The sequence below is a fragment of the Ranitomeya imitator genome, chromosome 2 (genome assembly GCF_032444005.1).
Source record: "Ranitomeya imitator isolate aRanImi1 chromosome 2, aRanImi1.pri, whole genome shotgun sequence".
In the NCBI taxonomy this organism is placed as follows: Eukaryota; Metazoa; Chordata; class Amphibia; order Anura; family Dendrobatidae; genus Ranitomeya; species Ranitomeya imitator.
The window spans coordinates 842,251,657-842,278,101 of NC_091283.1; the positions used below are offsets into that span (position 1 = coordinate 842,251,657).

The 26,445-nt window shown below is 49.1% G+C and overlaps 1 protein-coding gene across 1 annotated transcript; it reads right to left on the reverse strand.

The window, feature by feature from the left end:
- Positions 1-6,339: 6,339 nt before the first annotated feature.
- On the reverse strand, positions 6,340-11,034 carry LOC138666880 (streptococcal hemagglutinin-like). The gene is made up of 2 exons (XM_069755059.1): positions 10,799-11,034; positions 6,340-10,459 (listed from the first exon to the last, which is right to left on the reverse strand). The coding sequence occupies exons 1-2, from the start codon at positions 11,032-11,034 to the stop codon at positions 6,340-6,342; spliced, it is 4,356 nt and encodes a 1,451-aa protein (XP_069611160.1).
- Positions 11,035-26,445: the final 15,411 nt, after the last annotated feature.

Below are 26,445 nucleotides of genomic sequence, written 5' to 3' on the forward strand. Positions count from 1 at the left end.
GTTAGAGAAGCCTGTCGCTCGCCTACTGGTAGGGAATGGTGGGAGAAACAGAAATGACGATGATCCCAAAGACCGAACCTCCGCAATAAAGGCAGGAAATCCTCTATCTGGCAGGAGGAGATTGGAGACTTCTACCCATCTCTGAGGACTATCTCCCAGACGTACGTAGGGTCTGTGGTCGCCATGCATCTCAGATCGTCTGGTAGACACCCCCAACATCCAAGATGACCACTCAGCTTTATGTTTTCAATGCAGAATGGATAATAAACAGTTTCCAGACGCCTATGGCAGTGGCTTATGTTTCTTAAGAACTGGAGATCGGGCATGTTAAGCTCCAACATGTCTGATCCCTCTTTCCACTATCATCTGACATTTGTGGAGAACCGGACATCACCACAGATGAGATAGTCAGCTGATCGAGCCAAAATCTGCAGGTTCGGGTAACACTTATCTGATGTGTATGGCCACCTTAGTTCATAAGTCATTACATACTTTTCGACATCACTGCACCTTCAATCCCTCATTATTCACTCCCCAAAAAAAAGAGAAAAGGGGCCTAAAGCTCCTTCTCCATTATGCTGTGTAGGAGCCAAATGTCTGAATGACTCCTCTGTCGTTTGCCTATGTCCTGTTTAGGTTGTGGTATACATGGCCCTACACATACAGTATCACGGTACAAAGCCTCCGCTACATTCACTAGAAGGACCAACGTACTGGAACACACGTCGTAACCACTGACTTTATATTTCTAGTTCTGTCCCTTTGTATAATACCTGTCCGCTCGCCCCCAGTATCTAACATACAGCCCTTCACACCCAGTGTATATCCCCAGCCCCTCACCCCTGGTATATAACCTCCGGCCCCCCGCCATGCCGTCTGCCATTACTACCATGTGACAGAGCGGCCGGTGGGGCAGAGCTCCTGATACCAGCGCGGTCCTGTAATAGGAGCCACCGGGGAACAAGTCCGTCCATGACATTTCTACCTCCTGACTCTTCTCCTATCACCTGTGAGTGATGTTATTGAGATGCGGAAGGAACCACAGACAATCAGTCACAAAGTGGAGACCCCGTAATGTTAGAGATTGGGGGGCCGAGTGCCGAGGAGCAGAAAAGTCACCACCGCTCTGCTGACCCCATAATTGCAGAGTGCAGACCTCCTCTGGTATCAGCACAAACACTGCTCCCCCACCGGGGGCTTCATAGTAAAACGGCTGCATGCAGCCGTACATCACCAAGCACAATGCTGGGTGTCGGATGGAGTGCTGTAAAGCCGCCACCACTGGACTCTGGAGGAGACGTGTTCTGTGCAGTGACGGATCACACTTCTCTATTTGCCTCTGATGGAGGAGTTTGGTGATTCCAGAAGGACGTTGCCCCGACTGCATTGTGCCCCCTGTACAGATGGTGGAGGATAATGCAATGGGCTGTTATCCATACAAACATGGGGGGAAACACGAGCGGCCGCACAGAGCCTGGACCTCAGCCCCATCCTATAATGGAGATTGTGGGTGCCAACCCCCCAACATCAGGGTCTGACCCCACAAAATGCTCTTCTGGATGAAAGCATAAACATTTTCCACAAATGCCTCGAAAGTCTTGCTGAGCCCTTCTCCAGGAGAGCAGAGCCATTATATCTGCAGAGAGCCGACTCCATATTACTGTGTATGGATGTAGATAGGAGATAAGAGAAGCCCCCGGAGGTGGATGTGAGGGGCACATACTTTCTCCATATTAATGTCTATGGATCTAGGTGCAGGACAGAGAAGCCCCCGAAGGTGGACGTGGGGGGGCACATGCATTCCTCCATATTACTGTCTATGGATGTTGTAGTGCAGCGGTATCCACGCTGTGCAGTGACGATGAGGCAGTGACCCAGGAAAGATCAAAGCAAAATGTCTCTTTAACGTTCAACTCACAAAAACACAGCACCCAATATCCTCCAGATTGCAGCAGGGAACCATATCCTCTGTATTGCAGCCAATAAACACTCCAGTCCACCTTCAGTGACCGGTTGCCGTGGGAGACTGCACCGCTGTGTTAATGTTCAACTCGCAGCATTACACAGTACACAATATCCTCCGGATTGCAGTCGGGAACCATATCCTCTGGATCGCAGCCAATAAACATGCCAGTCCACCTCCGAGAAGAGATGCCGTGGGCGAATGCACCGCTGTGTACGCTGTGGGTGCCAGACCACTCAGCTCCCCTGGCTGTTTGGCTCCGCTGGCTTGTGTTGCCTCACACAGGTGGAGCTCTGCAGAGCCTTCTACTCTGTACTCCTCCAAACACCAGACTGACACTGACCCTGACACCCAAACTCTGCAGGATTTTTAACTGGAATTTGTGGCCTTGGGCCACATGGAAAACCCCGGAATGAAACGGACTGCACCACTACCGTCCTGTAGTCCATTTCAAAACACAAAAGCCCAGAGGTTTTCTTGAATCTGCCTTGGACAAATAGTTTGCCCAAGACAAACACTGTGGCCGTGGTCACACTTGTGTGTGCAATGCGAGAAACTCGCATCAATACCCGTCACTTGGGACCGGAGTGTGCAGCTGCATGTATTTCTGCCGGGTATTGAAGCGAGAGACTCGCCCAAGTTTCTCACATTACACTCGCAAGTGTGACCCCGGCCTTATTCTTATTCCGCATTGCAATCACAGCAACGCCTGTGACTATGCGCATCCTGGGGAACACACAGCGACCCTTGCATATAACACCGGTCACTCCCTCACATACCCCCTCCCTCTGTTCAAACTTATGGGGTTGAACACTTGTCACCCTACATGGGCGCGTGACAAGGCATCCGCATGACCCTGTGACACCCCGTCCAACACTGAGAAACCAAAGTAGGGACCAGAACAATCAGTTGACGCAAACATCCCTCCACTTTGCGTTTCTCCTCCATACTTTATTACGTGACTACCCACCTCCCCGTTCTCCATTGCAGAAGACACGCCTACTTTCCTGACTAACAGTAGATTTGTGCCAGTTTTGGGGGGTCTCGACCTTATTTATTTGGGGTTCACTAACCCCGCCACTCATCTCGTAACCTAGTACCTGCCTTCGGGCACTTGGTACTGTTTCCTCTGTACTCATACCTGTGCCTCGATGACTACTTCCCACCGAAACGCCGTGGTCCGCGCTGGCAACTCTGGGCATACGTCCGTACCACATCGCACCCGAGCCTGAGCCTCCCGATGCTGCTGTCTAGTGAGAGCTCTATCCATTTTACCCTGATCCAAGGCCACATCCTTGGCCAGTGCCAGAGTTCCTTGTGCGTACATCCCTAGTCTCCTCTGCGACCACACACTCCCGGTTCTTCCCGGCTTTCATTTTATATGTGTGTCTCTGCGTGGGACCCTGCAACTGAACTGTCCCGAACTTAACAGGGAACATTTCCAGCTTGGGGTTCGGTGGGGTCTCCTCGACCTCTCCTGCCACAACCTCTAGGGGGAACCTATCAGGGTTACACTCTGTCCTTAGGTTAACGACCCCCTATGGCAGGTATCCCTGACTGGAGGATCTTTGAGTTCTATGCCCAGAACAAGATTTACCTTGGGAGGTTTGACCCTGGTCTCCCAAAGGGACCAGAACAGGGACAAGTCTCTTCCTAACACAGCCCCATATGGAAGGGTCTTCACCACTCCCACCACATGCTTAATGTCGCCACATGGTGTGGAAAAATTAACCTCCACAGTCGGGTACACCTGGATTTCCTCATGGATACCCATCACCTCTACTTTCTGTCCTTTGGGGTTGTCCTGGCAACAAGCGACCCATGGAACAAAATCACTACGCTCCCCGAGTCCAAGAGAGCCTCTGTTTGGTACCCATTCACGAGTACCTGGCACTGCCGCGGTTCGCTGCCGGCAGTGCCTGTAGTGGCAGTACAGACTGGCTGGACATACATAAACACTCACTGAGCATATCTGCAGTCCATGGGCTCAGATTTCAGGGGGCAGGTGACAGCCACATGTCCAGGTCCTCGGCACCACCAACACTTAATTGCTGCGGCATGACAACACCTTGGAACCGCTTTAGGGTAAATGGGACTTTTATCACCCTCACTTCGGGTTACTCCCTCATCACGGGCTCGATCCTGGTTACCCCCAACAGTGGTTTGTGGGCTTTTCCCATGCTCCTGTATTACACAGTCCTCAGTGGCTGTATACCACTCAATCCAACTTATCAGTTGGTCCAGAGTTCCCAGGTCCCCTTGCACCATCCAATGCTGCAGTGCGGCCAGCAAAGCCCTCACCAGCTGGTCGACCACCAGCCTCTCTACCATCTGGGTCGGGGTGAAAGTCTCAGGCTGGAGCCATTCCTCCACCTGCAATAAGACATACGCCTGAGACCTGGCGGGACGAGTCTCTGCAAAGGACCACTGGTACACCCTCTGATCGCCCCTTACCTTACGGATCTCTTCTTGATACTGCTGATCACTCAACTTAATGGTCTCCTCTTTACACCGCTGACCGCCCCTCTCCTTAAGTGTCTCCGCTTTACATCGCTGATCACCCCTCACCTTAGGGGTCTCCTCATTACACCGCTGATCCCCCCTCACCTTAGGGGTCTCCTCTTTACACCGCTGATCGACCCTCACATTAGGGGTCTCTTCTTTACACTGCTGATCCCCCCTCACCTTAGGGGTCTCCTGTTTACACCGCTGATCCCCCCTCACCTTAGGGGTCTCCTCTTTACACCGCTGATCGACCCTCACCTTAGGGGTCTCCTCATTACACCGCTGATCCCCCCTCACCTTAGGGGTCTCCTCTTTACACCGCTGAACGCCCCTCACCTTAGGGGTCTCTTCTTTACATCGCTGATCGCCCTTCACCTTAGGGGTCTCTTCTTTACACTGCTGATGCTCTGGTGGCTGCCACTGCAACTGCAGTGCCTCTTGCTGCTGCTGCCACTGCAACTCCTGCCGAATGAGGACCATCTGCCTCAAAAGCTCATCCATTTTTCCAGCAGGCCTGAGCTGCAGGAATGCCGACCCGCTCACTGACATACAGCACGCTTTGGGTTATGTCTCAGTTCACACTGCCCGCATTCTTTCCACCATATGTCATGCAGCGGTATCCACGCTGTGTAGTGATGAGGCAGTGACCCAGGAAAGTTCAAAGCAAAATGTCTCTTTAATGTTCAACTCACAAAAACACAGCACACGATATCCTCCGGATCGCAGCTGGGAAACATATCCTCTGGATTGCAGCCAATAAACACGCCAGTCCACCTTCATGACCTGTTGCCTTGGGCGACTGCACCGCTGTGTTAATGTTCAACTCACAACACTGCACAGTGCACGATATTCTCCGGATCGCAGCCAGGAACCATATCCTCTGGATTGCAACCAATAAACATGCCAGTCCACCTCTGAGACCAGTTGCTGTGGGTACCAGGCCACTCAGCTGCCTTCGCTGTTTGGCCTCACTTGCCACTGTTGCCTCACACAGGTGGAGCTCTGCAGAGCCATCTACTCCATACTCCTCCAAACACCAGACTGACACTGACCCTGACACCCAAACCCTTTACTGCAGGATTTTTAACTGGAATCTGTGGCCTTGGGCCACATGGAAAACCCAGGCCGGGAATTAAATTGACTGCACCACTACCGTCCTGTAGTCCGTTTCAAAACACAAATGCCCAGAGCAGGTTTTCTTGAATCTGCCTTGGACAAATAGTTTGCCCAAGACTAACACTTACTCTTATTCCGCATTGCAATCACAGCAACGCCTGTGACTGCAATGTACTCCCATGGCCCCAATACGCCTCCGTGGGCATCCTGGGAGGAACATACAGCGACCTTCACATGTAGCACCAGTCACTGCCTCACAATGTAGATGAGGACAGAGAAGCCCCCGGAGGTGGATGTGGGGGGCACATACTTCTGTGTATATGGCATACTAATACACACCAGTCCACTGTACATATTAAACCCTATTTTCAGTGCCTATGACTAACAGGTTATAATAAATGGCAATTCGTCAACTAAAACTGGGTTAAGGTACAATTATAAGCTGGAGCTGAGGACCAGAGAGTATCAAGTGAGGAGGAAGCAGCGGCCGTGATTCAGCGCGTGACTCATCGTGTGTTGTGTGACGGAGCTATTAATATGTTCTCGGATGAGAAATCAAGAAATTACATCAAGAAAAGAGGCTGGAAGTGAGATGCCCAACACATAAGGGGATCGGGGTCTGCTGCTGCGGGGTCTTTTCTGCAAAGTGAGAGCCCCCCACAGACCCCATGTTATGGGCATAGATGTGGGGGCCACTGTAGTGGAAAGTAGGGACCACAGTGTATGTGGCATAATAAAATCCTCTGTGGTAATATTTATAATGTATGGAGCTGAACGTGGGCTACTGCAGTGTGACTGACGGCTCTGCTCTCAGGTCCCGCTACAATGTGACTGACGGCTCCGCTCTCAGGTCCCGCTACAATGTGACTGATGGCTCCGATCTCAGGTCCTGCTACAATGTGACTGACGGCTCCGCTCTCAGGTCCTGCTACAATGTGACTGACGGCTCCGCTCTCAGGTCCTGCTACAATGTGACTGACGGCTCCGCTCTCAGGTCCCGCTACAATGTGACTGACGGCTCCACTCTCAGGTCCAGATACAATGTGACTGATGGCTCCGATCTCAGGTCCTGCTACAATGTGACTGACGGCTCCGCTCTCAGGTCCCGCTACAATGTGACTGACGGCTCCACTCTCAGGTCCAGATACAATGTGACTGATGGCTCCGCTCTCAGGTCCTGCTACAATGTGACTGACGGCTCCGATCTCAGGTCCCGCTACAATGTGACTGACAGCTCCGCTCTCAGGTCCCGATACAATGTGACTGACGGCTCCGCTCTCAGGTCCCGATACAATGTGACTGATGGCTCCACTCTCAGGTCCTGCTACAATGTGACTGACGGCTCCACTCTCAGGTCCCGATACAATATGACTGACGGCTCCACTCTCAGGTCCCGCTACAATGTGACTGACGGCTCCGATCTCAGGTCCTGCTACAATGTGACTGACGGCTCCGCTCTCAGGTCCTGCTACAATGTGACTGACGGCTCCGATCTCAGGTCCCGCTACAATGTGACTGACGGCTCCGCTCTCAGGTCCTGCTACAATGTGACTGACGGCTCCGCTCTCAGGTCCCGCTACAATGTGACTGACGGCTCCGCTCTCAGGTCCTGCTACAATGTGACTGACGGCTCCGATCTCAGGTCCCGCTACAATGTGACTGACGGCTACGCTCTCAGGTCCTGTTACAATGTGACTGACGGCTCGACTCTCAGGTCCCGATACAATGTGACTGACAGCTCCGCTCTCAGGTCCTGCTACAATGTGACTGACGGCTCCACTCTCAGGTCCCGCTACAATGTGACTGACGGCTCCACTCTCAGGTCCCGATACAATGTGACTGACGGCTCCACTCTCAGGTCCCGATACAATGTGACTGACGGCTCCGCTCTCAGGTCCTGCTACAATGTGACTGACGGCTCCGCTCTCAGGTCCTGCTACAATGTGACTGATAGCTCCGCTCTCAGGTCCCGCTACAATGTGACTGACGGCTCCGCTCTCAGGTCCCGCTACAATGTGACTGACGGCTCCGCACTCAGGTCCCGCTACAATGTGACTGACGGCTCCGCTCTCAGGTCCTGCTACAATGTGACTGACGGCTCCGCTCTCAGGTCCCGATACAATGTGACTGACGGCTACGCTCTCAGGTCCTGCTACAATGTGACTGACGGCTCCGCTCTCAGGTCCCAATACAATGTGACTGACGGCTCCACTCTCAGGTCCCGCTACAATGTGACTGACGGCTCCACTCTCAGGTCCTGCTACAATGTGACTGACGGCTCCGCTCTCAAGTCCCAATACAATGTGACTGACGGCTCCACTCTCAGGTCCCGCTACAATGTGACTGACGGCTCCGATCTCAGATCCCGCTACAATGTGACTGACGGCTCCGCTCTCAGGTCCTGCTACAATGTGACTGATAGCTCCGCTCTCAGGTCCCGCTACAGTGTGACTGACAGCTCCACTCTCAGGTCCCGCTACAATGTGACTGACGGCTCCGCACTCAGGTCCCGCTACAATGTGACTGACGGCTCCGCTCTCAGGTCCTGCTACAATGTGACTGATGGCTCCGCTCTCAGGTCCCGCTACAGTGTGACTGACGGCTCCGCTCTCAGGTCCCGCTACAATGTGACTGACGGCTCCGCACTCAGGTCCCGCTACAATGTGACTGACGGCTCCACTCTCAGGTCCCGCTACAATGTGACTGACGGCTCCGCTCTCAGGTCCTGCTACAATGTGACTGACGGCTCCGCTCTCAGGTCCTGCTACAATGTGACTGACGGCTCCGCTCTCAGGTCCCAATACAATGTGACTGACGGCTCCACTCTCAGGTCCCGCTACAATGTGACTGACGGCTCCACTCTCAGGTCCTGCTACAATGTGACTGACGGCTCCGCTCTCAAGTCCCAATACAATGTGACTGACGGCTCCACTCTCAGGTCCCGCTACAATGTGACTGACGGCTCCGATCTCAGATCCCGCTACAATGTGACTGACGGCTCCGCTCTCAGGTCCTGCTACAATGTGACTGATAGCTCCGCTCTCAGGTCCCGCTACAGTGTGACTGACAGCTCCACTCTCAGGTCCCGCTACAATGTGACTGACGGCTCCGCACTCAGGTCCCGCTACAATGTGACTGACGGCTCCGCTCTCAGGTCCTGCTACAATGTGACTGATGGCTCCGCTCTCAGGTCCCGCTACAGTGTGACTGACGGCTCCGCTCTCAGGTCCCGATACAATGTGACTGACAGCTCCGCTCTCAGGTCCTGCTACAATGTGACTGACGGCTCCACTCTCAGGTCCCGCTACAATGTGACTGACGGCTCCACTCTCAGGTCCCGATACAATGTGACTGACGGCTCCACTCTCAGGTCCCGATACAATGTGACTGACGGCTCCGCTCTCAGGTCCTGCTACAATGTGACTGACGGCTCCACTCTCAGGTCCTGCTACAATGTGACTGACGGCTCCACTCTCAGGTCCCGCTACAATGTGACTGACGGCTCCGCTCTCAGGTCCTGCTACAATGTGACTGACGGCTCCGCTCTCAGGTCCCGATACAATGTGACTGACGGCTACGCTCTCAGGTCCTGCTACAATGTGACTGACGGCTCCGCTCTCAGGTCCCAATACAATGTGACTGACGGCTCCACTCTCAGGTCCCGCTACAATGTGACTGACGGCTCCACTCTCAGGTCCTGCTACAATGTGACTGACGGCTCCGCTCTCAAGTCCCAATACAATGTGACTGACGGCTCCACTCTCAGGTCCCGCTACAATGTGACTGACGGCTCCGATCTCAGATCCCGCTACAATGTGACTGACGGCTCCGCTCTCAGGTCCTGCTACAATGTGACTGATAGCTCCGCTCTCAGGTCCCGCTACAGTGTGACTGACAGCTCCACTCTCAGGTCCCGCTACAATGTGACTGACGGCTCCGCACTCAGGTCCCGCTATAATGTGACTGACGGCTCCGCTCTCAGGTCCTGCTACAATGTGACTGATGGCTCCGCTCTCAGGTCCCGCTACAGTGTGACTGACGGCTCCGCTCTCAGGTCCTGCTACAATGTGACTGACGGCTCCACTCTCAGGTCCTGCTACAATGTGACTGACGGCTCCACTCTCAGGTCCCGCTACAATGTGACTGACGGCTCCGCTCTCAGGTCCTGCTACAATGTGACTGACGGCTCCGCTCTCAGGTCCCGATACAATGTGACTGACGGCTACGCTCTCAGGTCCTGCTACAATGTGACTGACGGCTCCGCTCTCAGGTCCCAATACAATGTGACTGACGGCTCCACTCTCAGGTCCCGCTACAATGTGACTGACGGCTCCACTCTCAGGTCCTGCTACAATGTGACTGACGGCTCCGCTCTCAAGTCCCAATACAATGTGACTGACGGCTCCACTCTCAGGTCCCGCTACAATGTGACTGACGGCTCCGATCTCAGATCCCGCTACAATGTGACTGACGGCTCCGCTCTCAGGTCCCGCTACAATGTGACTGACGGCTCCGATCTCAGATCCCGCTACAATGTGACTGACGGCTCCGCTCTCAGGTCCTGCTACAATGTGACTGATAGCTCCGCTCTCAGGTCCCGCTACAGTGTGACTGACAGCTCCACTCTCAGGTCCCGCTACAATGTGACTGACGGCTCCGCACTCAGGTCCCGCTACAATGTGACTGACGGCTCCGCTCTCAGGTCCTGCTACAATGTGACTGATGGCTCCGCTCTCAGGTCCCGCTACAGTGTGACTGACGGCTCCGCTCTCAGGTCCCGCTACAATGTGACTGACGGCTCCGCACTCAGGTCCCGCTACAATGTGACTGACGGCTCCGCTCTCAGGTCCCGCTACAGTGCGACTAAAGCTATACCTATTTTCATTTACGGTATAAAACGAACTGATGTTAGGCTACGTTCACATTAGCGTTGTGCAGTGTTGCGTCGGGGGCAGCCGCGGCGACGCATGCGTCATGCGCCCCTATATTTAACATGGGGGGGCGCATGGACATGCGTTGTCTTGCGTTTTGTGACGCATACGTCATTTTGGCGCAAGCGTCAGGGCGCAGAGGACGCTGCATGATGCAGTTTTTTCTGCGCCAAAAATCATGCAAAAATGAACGCATGCGTCACAAAAAGCTGCGTTTTTGCATGCGTTGTGCGTTGCGTCGCCGACGCAGTACCGCACAACGCAAATGTGAACTTAGCCTTACATGTTAATAACGTCGTGTTGATGTCTGATGTTTGCTGAGCAGCAGATCAGTGCATGTGATGGCACATCCGGGGCTTTTCCTGACATTATGCACGGATCTTTGTAATGGAGAAATATTTTGCGGCTATAGATCGCCCTCTTGTGGTCATGTTCTGTAGTTACTGCCCAGAGTGGAGATTGTTTAGTCGCCGGATGTTTCTCTGGAACAATGAGCGCCATTCTCTCCTCGCCAACCATATTTGTCAGCAGGACATAACAAAGCTGCTCGTAGTGTCCTGTATATAATATACGTCCTTCCTTTACATTTTCTTTTAAATCCACTTCTGGCTTTAATGCAAAATATAGCTGGACAAAAAGGAGGCTTTTTACTGAAAAACTCAGCGCTGGGTTGGTTTGGTGCAGATTCAATTTTCATTCTCTCTTTCCCTACAGCTTGTGCCAAAGTCTGACCTGCAATCAGCAATGGGGAACATCTGGCCGGCTGTTAATCCACTGCTCCGTGTACAATATTTCCCAGTCAATAATGGTGGCGACACTGGTCATCTGCGCAGGGATCAGAAAGTTGAGTGTTTGGACGTGTTAGCTGAATACAGGCTTTGTAATAATAATAATTATAATATAATTTTTTATTTCTATAGCGCCAACATATTCCACAGCAACATAAGGGTTTTCATATAAAGCTGTATGATCCGTCATCAACCAGTATCTGTATATGTACATGTATGATCCGTCATCAGCCAGGATCTGCATATTATTATTATTATTTATTGTTATAGCGCCATTTATTCCATGGCGCTTTACATGTGAGGAGGGGTATAAATAATAAAAACAAGTACAATAATCTTAAACAAGTCATAACTGGTACAGGAGGAGAGAGGACCCTGCCCGCGAGGGCTCACAATCTACAAGGGATGGGTGAGGATACAGGAGGAGAGGACCCTGCCCGCGAGGGCTCACAATCTACAAGGGATGGGTGAGGATACAGGAGGAGAGAGGACCCTGCCCGCGAGGGCTCACAATCTACAAGGGATGGGTGAGAATACAGGAGGAGAGAGGACCCTGCCCGCGAGGGCTCACAATCTACAAGGGATGGGTGAGGATACAGGAGGAGAGAGGACCCTGCCCGCGAGGGCTCACAATCTACAAGGGATGGGTGAGAATACAGGAGGAGAGAGGACCCTGCCCGCGAGGGCTCACAATCTACAAGGGATGGGTGAGAATACAGGAGGAGAGAGGACCCTGCCCGCGAGGGCTCACAATCTACAAGGGATGGGTGAGAATACAGGAGGAGAGAGGACCCTGCCCGCGAAAGCTCACAATCTACAAGGGATGTGTGAGGATACAGGAGGAGAGAGGACCCTGCCCGCGAGGGCTCACAGTCTACAAGGGATGGGTGAGGATACAGGAGGAGAGAGGACCCTGCCCGCGAGGGCTCACAGTCTACAAGGGATGGGTGAGGATACAGGAGGAGAGAGGACCCTGCCCGCGAGGGCTCACAATCTACAAGGGATGGGTGAGGATACAGGAGGAGAGAGGACCCTGCCCGCGAGGGCTCACAATCTACAAGGGATGGGTGAGGATACAGGAGGAGAGAGGACCCTGCCCACGAGGGCTCACAATCTACAAGGGATGGGTGAGGATACAGGAGGAGAGAGGACCCTGCCCACGAGGGCTCACAATCTACAAGGGATGGGTGAGGATACAGGAGGAGAGAGGACCCTGCCCGCGAAGGCTCACAATCTACAAGGGATGGGTGAGGATACAGGAGGAGCGAGGACCCTGCCCGCGAGGGCTCACAATCTACAAGGGATGGGTGAGGATACAGGAGGAGAGAGGACCCTGCCCGCGAAGGATCACAATTTACAAGGGATGGGTGAGGATACAGGAGGAGAGGACCCTGCCCGCGAGGGCTCACAATCTACAAGGGATGGGTGAGGATACAGGAGGAGAGAGGACCCTGCCCGCGAAGGCTCACAGTCTACAAGGGATGGGTGAGAATACAGGAGGAGAGAGGACCCTGCCCGCGAGGGCTCACAATCTACAAGGGATGGGTGAGGATACAGGAGGAGAGAGGACCCTGCCCACGAGGGCTCACAATCTACAAGGGATGGGTGAGGATACAGGAGGAGAGAGGACCCTGCCCGCGAAAGCTCACAATCTACAAGGGATGGGTGAGGATACAGGAGGAGAGAGGACCCTGCCCGCGAGGGCTCACAATCTACAAGGGATGGGTGAGGATACAGTAGGTGAGGATAGAGCAGTGGTTTGGTCGATCGGTGGTTACTGCAGGTTGTAGGCTTGTCGGAAGAGGTGGGTCTTCAGGTTCTTTTTGAAGGTTTTGATGGTAGGCGAGAGTCTGATGTGTTGTGGTAGAGGGTTCCAGAGTAGGGGTGATACGCGAGAGAAATCTTGTATGCGATTGTGGGAAGAGGAGATAAGAGGGGAGTAGAGAAGGAGATCTTGTGAGGATCGGAGGTTGCGGGTAGGTAAGTACCGGGAGACGAGGTCACAGATGTATGGAGGAGACAGGTTGTGGATGGCTTTGTACGTCATGGTTAGGCTTTTCTACTGGAGTCTCTGGGTGATGGGGAGCCAGTGAAGGGATTGACAGAGGGGAGAGGCCGGGGAATAGCGGGGGGACAGGTGGATTAGTCGGGCAGCTGAGTTTAGAATAGATTGGAGGGGTGCGAGAGTGTTCGAGGGGAGACCACAGAGCAGGAGGTTGCAGTAGTCAAGGCGAGAGATGATGAGGGCATGGACTAGGGTTTTTGCAGATTCTTGGTTGAGGAATGAACGGATTCGTGAAATATTTTTGAGTTGAAGGCGGCAGGAAGTGGAAAGGGCTTGGATATGTGGTTTGAAGGAGAGATCAGCGTCAAGGATTACCCCGAGGCAGCGAGCTTGTGGGACTGGGGAGAGTGGGCAGCCATTTACTGTAATGGACAGGTTCGTTGGGGGGGGTCGCGTGAGATGGGGGAAAGATGATGAATTTTGTTTTGTCCATGTTAAGTTTGAGAAATCTAGCGGAGAAGAAGGATGAAATAGTGGACAGACATTGAGGGATTCTGGTCAGTAGGGAGGTGATATCTGGTCCAGAGATGTAGATCTGTGTGTCGTCAGCATAGAGATGATACTGAAAACTGTGAGATTCTATGAGCTGTCCCAGGCCAAAGGTGTAAATGGAGAAGAGCAGGGGCCCTAGGACTGAACCTTGTGGGACTCCCGACAGATAGGGGGCGAGGTGAGGAGGTGGTGTGTGAGTGGGAGACGCTGAATGTCCGGTCTGTTAGGTATGACGAGATCCAGGATAGGGCCAAGTCTGTGATGCCAAGAGATGAGAGGATCTGTAGTAATAGGGAATGGTCCACTGAGTCAAAGGCAGCCGACAGGTCCAGGAGGAGGAGGACAGATTAGTGTCGCTTGCTCTTGGCAGTTAAGAGGTCATTGGTGACCTTAGTGAGGGCAGTTTCAGTAGAATGGTGTGACCGGAAGCCAGATTGTACATGTAAGGCTACGTTCACATTTGCGCCTTTGGGCGCAGTGTCGTCGACGCATACCGACGCATGCGTCATGTGCCGGTATGCGTTGTACTGCGTTTTACGACGCATATGTCATATAAACGCAGAGACAGGGCGCAGAGGACGCTACTTGTAGCGTTTTTCCTGCTCTGAAATTCTTGCTCTGTGCTTTATGACAACGCATGCGTTGCAAAATGCAGTGTTGTGCACATGCGTTGTTGGTTGCGTCGCTGCGCCCAACAACGCAAATGTGAACGTAGCCTTAGATCCGTTCATCGGCCATTATCTGTATATGTACATGTCTGATCCGGTCATCAGCCAGGATCTGTATATGTACATGTCTGATCCGGTCATCAGCCTGGATCTGTATATGTACATGTATGATCCGTCATCAGCCAGGATCTGTATATGTACATGTATGATCTGGTCATCAGCCTGGATCTGTATATGTACATGTATGATCCGGTCATCAGCCAGGATCTGTATATGTACATGTATGATCCGGTCATCAGCCAGGATCTGTATATGTACATGTATGATCCGGTCATCAGCCAGGATCTGTATATGTATATGTATGATCCGGTCATCAGCCAGGATCTGTATATGTACATGTATGATCTTTGGACCCGTTGAAGTGCTGAGGCACGAAACGATCGTTGTCTGCTTTTTTCACATCCCTCCCTGCACTTTTTGTACCATGTCCGAATAAAGTATTGTGACCAGCATATACGGGTAAGTGCACTTCATTTTTTTTCTTTTGTTGGACTGACATGTATGATCTGGTCATCAGCCAGGATCTGTATATGTACATGTATGATCCGGTCATCAGCCAGGATCTGTATATGTACATGTATGATCCGGTCATCAGCCGATATATGTACATGTCTGATCCGGTCACATCAGGAGTTGTTTCACCAAGGATAGTGTGAATGGGATCCTTTGCCAAAATACAGAACCAGTACATCGTTTCCAAAGGAATATTTGCGTCATCACATGTAAGACCAGAACAAGCAAGAATGACTAGACATCAAAACAGAGAAGGAAACAAGACATACAGTATTAGAACACACAAACAGCCACGTAAAGATTAAAACCAAAGACTATTCACTATAAAAAGGAACTAAAGCTCAATTGCTCGATCAAGCCTGCTGGGGGAATAGTATTCGATACAGTGATCCAGCGGCATTCTCTCTGTGCCAATTTACGTTTCATGTCCCCCCATCCCCCCTCTAATGCCAGCACGAATTTTATCAATACCCCAGATCCTTAGATCTTTTGGATTGCACTTATGGTGCAATCTAAAGTGTTTGGGGATAGGGTTTAGACTATCCACATCCTCCACCATCATGTGCCGCCACAATGTCTCTTGTATAGTCACGTGCACGTACACATAGCTCTCAAGATGTTAAACCAATATAAATCAGATTGCAAGATCAAATCGCATAGTAGACCACATAGGTCGCGCAACAGGTGATATATTCTGATTTGAAATTCTTTCTTACCATCTGATGACGTGAAGGATGTGGCCCTGACTAAATTCTTGCAGGCAAGGCAGTTACCACATGGGAAAAACCCATTTTTTGTCTTCCCGCTTTAAACGGGTCTGAGGTTTTAACAATATAGTGACTGTGCGCTAAAATATCTCTGATGTTACTACTTCATCGTGCTGTCATCAAAGGCACCTGTGTAACGTTGGGTCAGTTTTAAGAATTGATGTTTCTCATCAAATCCCACCTATGGTTAAATGTAGAGATAAATCTCGGTTGACCATCCCATGTTTTTCCCGCCACAAGAAGTTCATTCCTACAAGTCTTTTTTGCCCTCACATACCCCTGCTTAATAGAACGCCTACTATAACCTATGTAAGCTTGTAGTAGCATCGTACGCAGTGAAGAGGCAGTGACCCACAAAGTTCAAACACAAAAGTCTCTTTTAATGTGTTTCCTCGCAGCATTAAAGTCCAATTCACACAAATCCATAAAACTTCAGTGTATTTTATCAGTGTTCAGTTCACACCAGTTCATAGCAATACAAATCATATGGCTTTAGATTGCGGTCCATAAACAGGCCAGTCTTCTCTTGTCCAGTTTCCCTGGGAGACCGCACGCCATATTACAGTCTCCATACACACAGCCTCATATGTTGCAGACACTACACACGCCAGCCTTCCTCTGACTAGTTCCCGTGGTGTCCGGCGTCACTGTATCACAGTCTCTTTACTCACACAGTCATACACAGTCCAGGATATCCTTCGGATAGCAGCCGGGCACCATATCCACCTGTTTGCAATCGTTACACATGCTAGTCCTCTTTCGGGCCCAGGACATCCACCTCCGGGCACAGGACTGTCCATATCCGAGACCAGTACCATGGACGACTTGCATCACTGTATACGCTGCGGGTGCCAGGCTATACAGCTGCCCTGGGTGCTGGCTCCGCTGGCCTGTGCCTCCATGCACTCAGCCAGTGGTCTGCAGGCCTCTGCTCTGCACACCAGACTGACACTGACGTGCACTTTGCACACCTGATACCCATACCTCTAACTGCAGGGCTTTTAAACACACACAAACCTGTGGCCTTCAGCCACTTGGAAAACCCGGATCAGAAATCCGTGACTCCCATGCACGCCTATGGACTTCCTCCGTTTGCATGCACATTCTGGCGAGCACAAACAGCGTCTAATAGCTGTAACAGAGGCCACAGCCTCACACCACGTTGACTAAAACGTTCCCCAAGGTCCACAGCTTGCTCCTCAAATAATAAGTCAGAGGTACAGATCCTTCTGGCACGAAGGAACTGTCCAGTGGGGATAGCTCTTATCGTGGATGTGAGGATGAGGCGTGCAATTACGTACTCACAAGACGTTTCCTTATGGTACATGTCCATATAGATGAATCCAATCTCCTGTACCTTAAGTGTAATATCCAGGAAGGAGATTTCTTTGTGATGTTAAATATGTGAGCCTGATATTGGAGTCATTGCGATTCAACCCTGTCTTAAATGTCTGTAATTCCTGGACAGGGCCCTGCCAGATGAATAGGACATCATCGATGTACCTATACCATCCTAGGATTTGGGGGGCGGCATGTGCGCCATCAAGAAAAATCCCCCTCTCCCAAAAATAAATTAGCATAGGACGGCACACATAGTTACATAGTTATTAAGGTTGAAGGAAGACTATAAATCCATCTAGTTCACCCCATAGCCTAACCTAACATGCCCTAACATGTTGATCCAGAGGAAGGCAGAAAAAACCATGTGCAAAGAGTAAGCTCCACATTGGGGAAAAAAATTCCTTCCCGACTCCACATACGGCAATCAGACTAGTTCCCTGGATCAACGCCCTATCAAGGAATCTAGTATATATAACCTGTAACATTATACTTTTCTAGAAAGGTATCCAGTCCCCTCTTAAATTTTAGTAACGAATCACTCATTACAACATCATACGGCAGAGAGTTCCATAGTCTCACTGCTCTTACAGTAAAGAATCCGCGTCTGTTATTAGGCTTAAACCTTTTTTCCTCCAGACGTAGAGGATGCCCCCTTGTCCCTCTCTCAGGTCTATGATTAAAAAGATCATCAGAAAGGTCTTTGTACTGTCCCTTCATATATTTATACATTAAAATAAGATCACCCCTTAGTCTTCGTTTTTCCAAACTAAATAGCCCCAAGTGTAATAACCTATATGGTATTGCAGACCCCCCAGTCCTCTAATAACCTTGGTCGCTCTTCTCTGCACCCGCTCTAGTTCAGCTATGTCTTTCTTATACACCGGAGACCAGAACTGTGCACAGTATTCTAAGTGTGGTCGAACTAGTGACTTGTATAGAGGTAAAATTATGTTCTCCTCATGAGCATCTATGCCTCTTTTAATGCATCCCATTATTTTATTTGCCTTTGTAGCAGCTGCCTGACACTGGCCACTGAATATGAGTTTGTCATCCACCCATACACCCAGGTCTTTTTCATTGACGGTTTTGCCCAGAGTTTTAGAACATGCCGCCCCCATTGCGGGGCCTTGTCTCTGGAGAAAAAAAAACGGTCTTTGAAAACAAAAAAAAAAAAAGTTGTGAGTCAGGATAAAATCCAATAACTCCAATATCAGCTCACGTAAGTCTGCTTCTAAATTACTGGATTCAAGGGAAAACCTCGTCGCCCTTAAACCATCCCCATGGCGGATGCTGGTATACAATGATTAAACATCCGCCGGTTACTAAGATCATATCCTCCTAAACGACAAGACCATCTACCCGCCTAAGGACGTCCGTAATGTCTCTGACATAGGAGGGCAGCGTCTCAACTTGTAGCCTTAGATAATGTTTAATGAATTTGCATGTTGTATCACATAGCCCTCCCGTGCCAGAGACAATGGGATGCCCTGGAGGAGACACCGGATTTTTGTGGACCTTGGGGAGAAGATAAAACGTAGGTATCACCGGCTATTGAACCGCCCAAATCCTTTTCGTTATTATACATTTCTAAGATATTATGTAATTGACTCTGAAATTTTGGGAGGGGGTTCTGCGGCAATTGGATATAGGTATCTTTATTTCGCAATTGCCTGAAGGCTTCCTTCTGGTGCCTCTCCACTGGCCAGATGACCACATTACCCCCCTTGTCTGCAGGTTTTATGACGTCATCCCACATTTTTATCTCTTCCAGTGCCTGTCACTGGGAGACATTCATATTATCTCTTTTCTTATAGCATGCTGTAGATAAGCCCCTAATGACGGTGGTGTCCGCAGCTTATATACGAAAAAGTAGCTGACGGATTCCCTTTAAGGTGCAAGTGACACGAAGTAGTGATTGGATATGGGGAAAAAAGGAAAGTTCCGTGTCACATATGACTCCAAGGCAACGAGCATGCGCTGGGGAGTTATGGTTGAACCATCCAAGGAAATTGCAAAGTGGGGTATAGGTAGGTTAGTAGAGGGAGGAAACAAGTTCGGTTTTGGAGAGAATCAGTTTCACACAGAGGGAGGACATGATGTTAGAGAAAGTCGGTTGTATCCACTGTGACCAGAACCGCACTTACCATGTTTTTATGGATGTGATTTATTTCTTTAATAAAATTGGACATTTCAGTTACCTGCTTCTACGTTGGATTTTTCCTCTTCGGTTGCCTCAGCCAGATCCCGTGCTTATCCGCGCTCTTCCCAGCAGGATTGTGGCTGCATCAATGGTGAGCTGACTCTCCTTTTCCCCTTCTCCACTTGTTTCAACAAATCTTCTGATGGTTTGTCCAATAGGGGCAGTCTGTAGAGAGAATATGAGGGGGGCCATGGACTGAGCCTTCAGGAACCCCGAGAGTAAAGGTGTGACAACACAGCATTTCATCTTGATTAACCACATCTATTTTCAGTAAGCCAAGAGGAATAGACTTTTTGCGTCCTTCACAAAAATTAACCTGCCCAATTCCAGCCTTGCTGAAGCATCCCCAGATCATCACCTGGTCGTCTAATGGTTAGACGGAGACCTGGAGAGGCGGACAAGCCACAATGTCTTGTATCCACTGTGAAATTTGGTGGAGGATCGGTGATGATCTGGGGAGGCATCAGCAAGGCTGGAATCTTTGTGAAGGTTAATCTTTGTGAAGGACGTATGAATCCAGCCGCATACAAGGCTATCCTGGAAAAATAGTGGATTCCTTCTGCTCAGGCAATGTTCCCCAACTCTGAGGACTGGTTTTTCCAGCAGGACAATCCTCCATGCCACACAGCTAGGTCAATCAAGGTGTGGATGAAGGACCACCACATCACATCCCTGTCATGGCCGCCCAATCTCCAGACCTGAACCCCATTGAAAACCTCTGGAATGTAATCAAGAGGAAGACGGATAGTCACAAGCCATCAAATAAAGAACTGCTGACATTATTGTACCAGGAGCCGTGTGAAAGACTGGTGGAAAGCTGCCCAGACGCATGAAAGCTGTGACTAAAAATCATGGTTATTCCACAAAATATTGATTTCTGAACTCTTCCTGAGTTAAAACATTAGTATTGTTGTTTCTAAATGATTATGAACTTGATTTTTTTGCATTATTTGATGTCTGCAAACAATGCATTTTTTTGGGTTATTTTGACCATTTCTCATTTTCTGAAAATAAATACTAAGTTTATTGCTTGGAAATTCGGAGACATGTTGTCAGTAGTTTATAGAATAAAAGAACAATTTACATTTTACTCAAATATACCTATAAAGAGAAAAATCAAACTGAACATTTTGCAGTGGTCTCTTAATTTTTGCCATAGCTGTATACACGCATACATATATACATATACACACACACATATATGTAGTTACACACACTTATATACATACACATTACACATATATACACACATGTACAGTTACACACACATATACATCACACACATGCATTAGACGCACATATACATTATACACACACATACTGTATATAGACATGTAGTTACACACACATACCTCACACATGTACACACACACTATTATACCACACATATATTATATATACACACACGTAGTTACACACACACATAGATACACATACCTTACATATACAGTACAGACCAAAAGTTTGGACACACCTTCTCATTTAAAGATTTTGCTGTATTTTCATGACTATGAAAATTTTACATTCACCCTGAAGGCATCAAAACTATGAATTAACACACGTGGAATTATATACTTAACAAAAAAGTGTGAAACATCTGAAATTATGTCTTATATTCTAGGGTCTTCAAAGTAGCCACCTTTTGCTTTGATGACTGCTTTGCACACTCTTGGCATTCTCTTGATGAGCTTCAAGAGGTAGTCACCGGGAATGGTTTTCACTTCACAGGTGTGCCCTGTCAGGTTTAATAAGTGGGATTTCTTGCCTTATAAATGGGGTTGGGACCATCAGTTGTGTTGTGCAGAAGTCGGGTGGATACACAGCTGATAGTCCTACTGAATATACTGTTAACTGCTTTTTTCTTGCCATAATACAAATTCTAAGTAAAGTAAAACGAGTGGCCATCATTACTTTAAGAAATGAAGGTCAGTCAGTCCGAAAAATTGGGAAAACTTTGAAAGTGTCCCCAAGTGCAGTGGCAAAAACCATCAAGTGCTACAAAGAAACTGTGCCCGTCGCTGATTGGTCGCGGCAGCCATGACAGGCAGCTGGCGAGACCAATCAGCGAATGAATATCCGTGACAGAAGGACAGACAGACGGAAGTGACCCTTAGGCAAGTATATATAAGGTATTTTCAGTTGTTTCACACTTTTTTGTTAAGTATATAATTCCACGTCTTAATTTATAGTTTTGATGCCTTCAGTGTGAATTTACAATTTTCAGTCATGATGAAAATACAGAAAAATCTTTAAATGAGGTGTGTCCAAACTTTTGGTCTGTACTGTACATACATTACACACACATTATATTATATATATACAGTGGGGCAAAAAAGTATTTAGTCAGTCAGCAATAGTGCAAGTTCCACCACTTAAAAAGATGAGAGGCGTCTGTAATTTACATCATAGGTAGACCTCAACTATGGGAGACAAACTGAGAAAAAAAAATCCAGAAAATCACATTGTCTGTTTTTTTATCATTTTATTTGCATATTATGGTGGAAAATAAGTATTTGGTCAGAAACAAAATTTCATCTCAATACTCTGTAATATATCCTTTGTTGGCAATGACAGAGGTCAAACGTTTTCTGTAAGTCTTCACAAGGTTGCCACACACTGTTGTTGGTATGTTGGCCCATTCCTCCATGCAGATCTCCTCTAGAGCAGTGATGTTTTTGGCTTTTCGCTTGGCAACACGGACTTTCAACTCCCTCCAAAGGTTTTCTATAGGGTTGAGATCTGGAGACTGGCTAGGCCACTCCAGGACCTTGAAATGCTTCTTACGAAGCCACTCCTTCGTTGCCCTGGCAGTGTGCTTTGGATCATTGTCATGTTGAAAGCCCCAGCCACGTTTCATCTTCAATGCCCTTGCTGATGGAAGGAGGTTTGCACTCAAAATCTCACAATACATGGCCCCATTCATTCTTTCATGTACCCGGATCAGTCGTCCTGGCCCCTTTGCAGAGAAACAGCCCCAAAGCATGATGTTTCAACCACCATGCTTTACAGTAGGTATGGTGTTTGATGGATGCAACTCAGTATTCTTTTTCCTCAAAACACGACAAGTTGTGTTTCTACCAAACACTTCCAGTTTGGTTTCATCAGACCATAGGACATTCTCCCAAAACTCCTCTGGATCATCCAAATGCTCTCTAGCAAACTTCAGACGGGCCCGGACATGTACTGGCTTAAGCAGTGGGACACGTCTGGCACTGCAGGATCTGAGTCCATGGTGGCGTAGTGTGTTACTTATGGTAGGCCTTGTTACATTGGTCCCAGCTCTCTGCAGTTCATTCACTAGGTCCCCCTGCGTGGTTCTGGGATTTTTGCTCACCGTTCTTGTGATCATTCTGACCCCACGGGGTGGGATTTTGCGTGGAGCCCCAGATCGAGGGAGATTATCAGTGGTCTTGTATGTCTTCCATTTTCTAATTATTGCTCCCACTGTTGATTTCTTCACTCCAAGCTGGTTGGCTATTGCAGATTCAGTCTTCCCAGCCTGGTGCAGGGCTACAATTTTGTTTCTGGTGTCCTTTGACAGCTCTTTGGTCTTCACCATAGTGGAGTTTGGAGTCAGACTGTTTGAGGGTGTGCACAGGTGTCTTTTTATACTGATAACAAGTTTAAACAGGTGCCATTACTACAGGTAATGAGTGGAGGAAAGAGGAGACTCTTAAAGAAGAAGTTACAGGTCTGTGAGAGCCAGAAATCTTGATTGTTTGTTTCTGACCAAATACTTATTTTCCACCATAATATGCAAATAAAATGATAAAAAAACAGACAATGTGATTTTCTGGATTTTTTTTTCTCAGTTTGTCTCCCATAGTTGAGGTCTACCTATGATGTAAATTACAGACGCCTCTCATCTTTTTAAGTGGTGGAACTTGCACTATTGCTGACTGACTAAATACTTTTTTGCCCCACTGTATATACATACACGTGTAGTTACACACATACATATACGTCACACATGTAGTTACACATACATGCATACATTACACACCTCATACACATACAGTTACACATACATACCGTATATACTCGAGAATAAGCCGAGATTTTCAGCCCAAATTTTTGGGCTGAAAGTGCCCCTCTCGGCTTATAATCGAGTCAAGGTGGGTGGCAGGGTCGGCGGGTGAGGGTGCTGAGGTATACTTACCTGCTTCCAGCGCTCCCCCTGCCGTCCCACGGTCTTCGGTGCTGCAGTTCTTCCACTGTTCAGCGGTCACGTGGGACCGCTCATTAGAGAAATGAATAAGCGGCTCCACCTCCCATAGGGTTGGAGCCGCCTATTAATTTCTCTAATCAGCGGTAACGGTGACCGCTGATAGAGGAAGAGGCTGCGGCACCGAAGACAGCTGTCCGGGAGAAGGAGCCGGGCGCCGGGAGCAGGTAAGTATTGCATATTTACCTGTCCACGTTCCATCCGCCGGGCGCCGCTCCGTCTTCCCGGCGCCGCTCCATCTTCCCGGCGTCTATCTGCACTGACTGTGCAGGTCAGAGGGCGCGATGACGCATATAGTGTGCGCGGCGCCCTCTGCCTGATCAGTCAGTGCGGAGACACCGGGACCGGACGCCGGGAGCTGCAAGCAAGAGAGGTGTTTTTTTTTTTACTGCAGCAGCAGCAGCAGCGACAATGGCAGAGCTTTCTATGGGGAAATATGAACGGTGCAGAGCACTATATGGGGCACAGCTATAGGGAACTATGAATGGTGCAGGGCACTATATGGGGCACAGCTATGGGACAATAATGAACGGTGCAGAGCACTATATGGGGCACAGCTATGGGACAATAATGAACGGTGCAGAGCACTATATGGGGCACAGCTATGGGACAATAATGAACGGTGCAGAGCACTATATGGGGCACAGCTATAGGGAAATAATGAACGGTGCAGAGCACTATATGGGGCACAGCTATAGGGAAATAATGAACGGTGCAGAGTACTATATGGGGCACAGCTATAGGGAAATATGAACGGTGCAGAGCACTATATGGGGCACAGCTATAGGGCAATAATGAACGGTGCAGAGTACTATATGGGGCACAGCTATAGGGAACTATGAATGGTGCAGGGCACTGTATGGGGCAGAGCTATAGGGCAATAATGAACGGTGCAGAGCACTATATGGGGCACAGCTATAGGGAAATAATGAACGGTGCAGAGCACTATATGGGGCACAGCTATAGGGAAATAATGAACGGTGCAGAGTACTATATGGGGCACAGCTATAGGGAAATATGAACGGTGCAGAGCACTGTATGGGGCAGAGCTATAGGGAACTATGAATGGTGCAGGGCACTATATGGGGCAGAGCTATAGGGCAATAATGAACGGTGCAGAGCACTATATGGCACAACTGTGGGGAAATAATGATCTATTTTTATTATTGACATTCACCGGTAAATGCTGCATTTCCACCCTAGGCTTATACTTGAGTCAATAAGTTTTCCCAGCTTTTTGTGGCAAAATTAGGGGGGTCAGCTTATACTCGAGTATATACGGTAGATTACACATATACACACACACACACACACATTACACGCATACACCTCACACACGCATACACCTCACACGCATACACCTCACACACGCATACACCTCACACGCATACACCTCACACACGCATACACCTCACACACGCATACACCTCACACACGCATACACCTCACACACGCATACACCTCACACACGCATACATTACACACATACACCTCACACACGCATACATTACACACATACACCTCACACACGCATACATTACACACATACACCTCACACACGCATACATTACACACATACACCTCACACACGCATACATCACACGCATACACCTCACGCATACACCTCACACACGCATACACCTCACACACGCATACACCTCACACACACATACACCTCACACACGCATACACCTCACACACGCATACACCTCACACCATACACACGCATACATCACACGCATACACCTCACACACGCATACATCACACGCATACACCTCACACACGCATACATCACACGCATACACCTCACGCATACACCTCACACACGCATACATTACACGCATACACCTCACACACGCATACATTACACGCATACACCTCACACACGCATAGATTACACGCATACACCTCACACACGCATACATTACACGCATACACCTCACACACGCATACATTACACGCATACACCTCACACACGCATACACCTCACACACGCATACATTACACGCATACACCTCACACACATACACCTCACACATACATACACCTCACACACACATACATTACACACATACACCTCACACACGCATACATTACACGCATACACCTCACACACGCATACATTACACACATACACCTCACACACATACACCTCACACATACATACACCTCACACACACATACATTACACACATACACCTCACACACGCATACATTACACGCATACACCTCACACACGCATACATTACACACATACACCTCACACACGCATACATTACACACATACACCTCACACACGCATACATTACACACATACACCTCACACACGCATACATTACACACATACACCTCACACACGCATACATTACACACATACACCTCACACACGCATACATTACACACATACACCTCACACACATACACCTCACACACGCATACATTACACACATACACCTCACACACGCATACATTACACACATACACCTCACACACGCATACATTACACACATACACCTCACACACGCATACATTACACACATACACCTCACACACGCATACATTACACACATACACCTCACACACGCATACATTACACACATACACCTGACACACGCATACATTACACACACACCTCACACATGCATACATTACACACATACACCTCACACATGCATACATTACACACATACACCTCACACATGCATACATTACACACACCTCACACATGCATACATTACACACATACATACATTACACACATACACCTCACACATACATACATTACACACACACCTCACACATACATACAT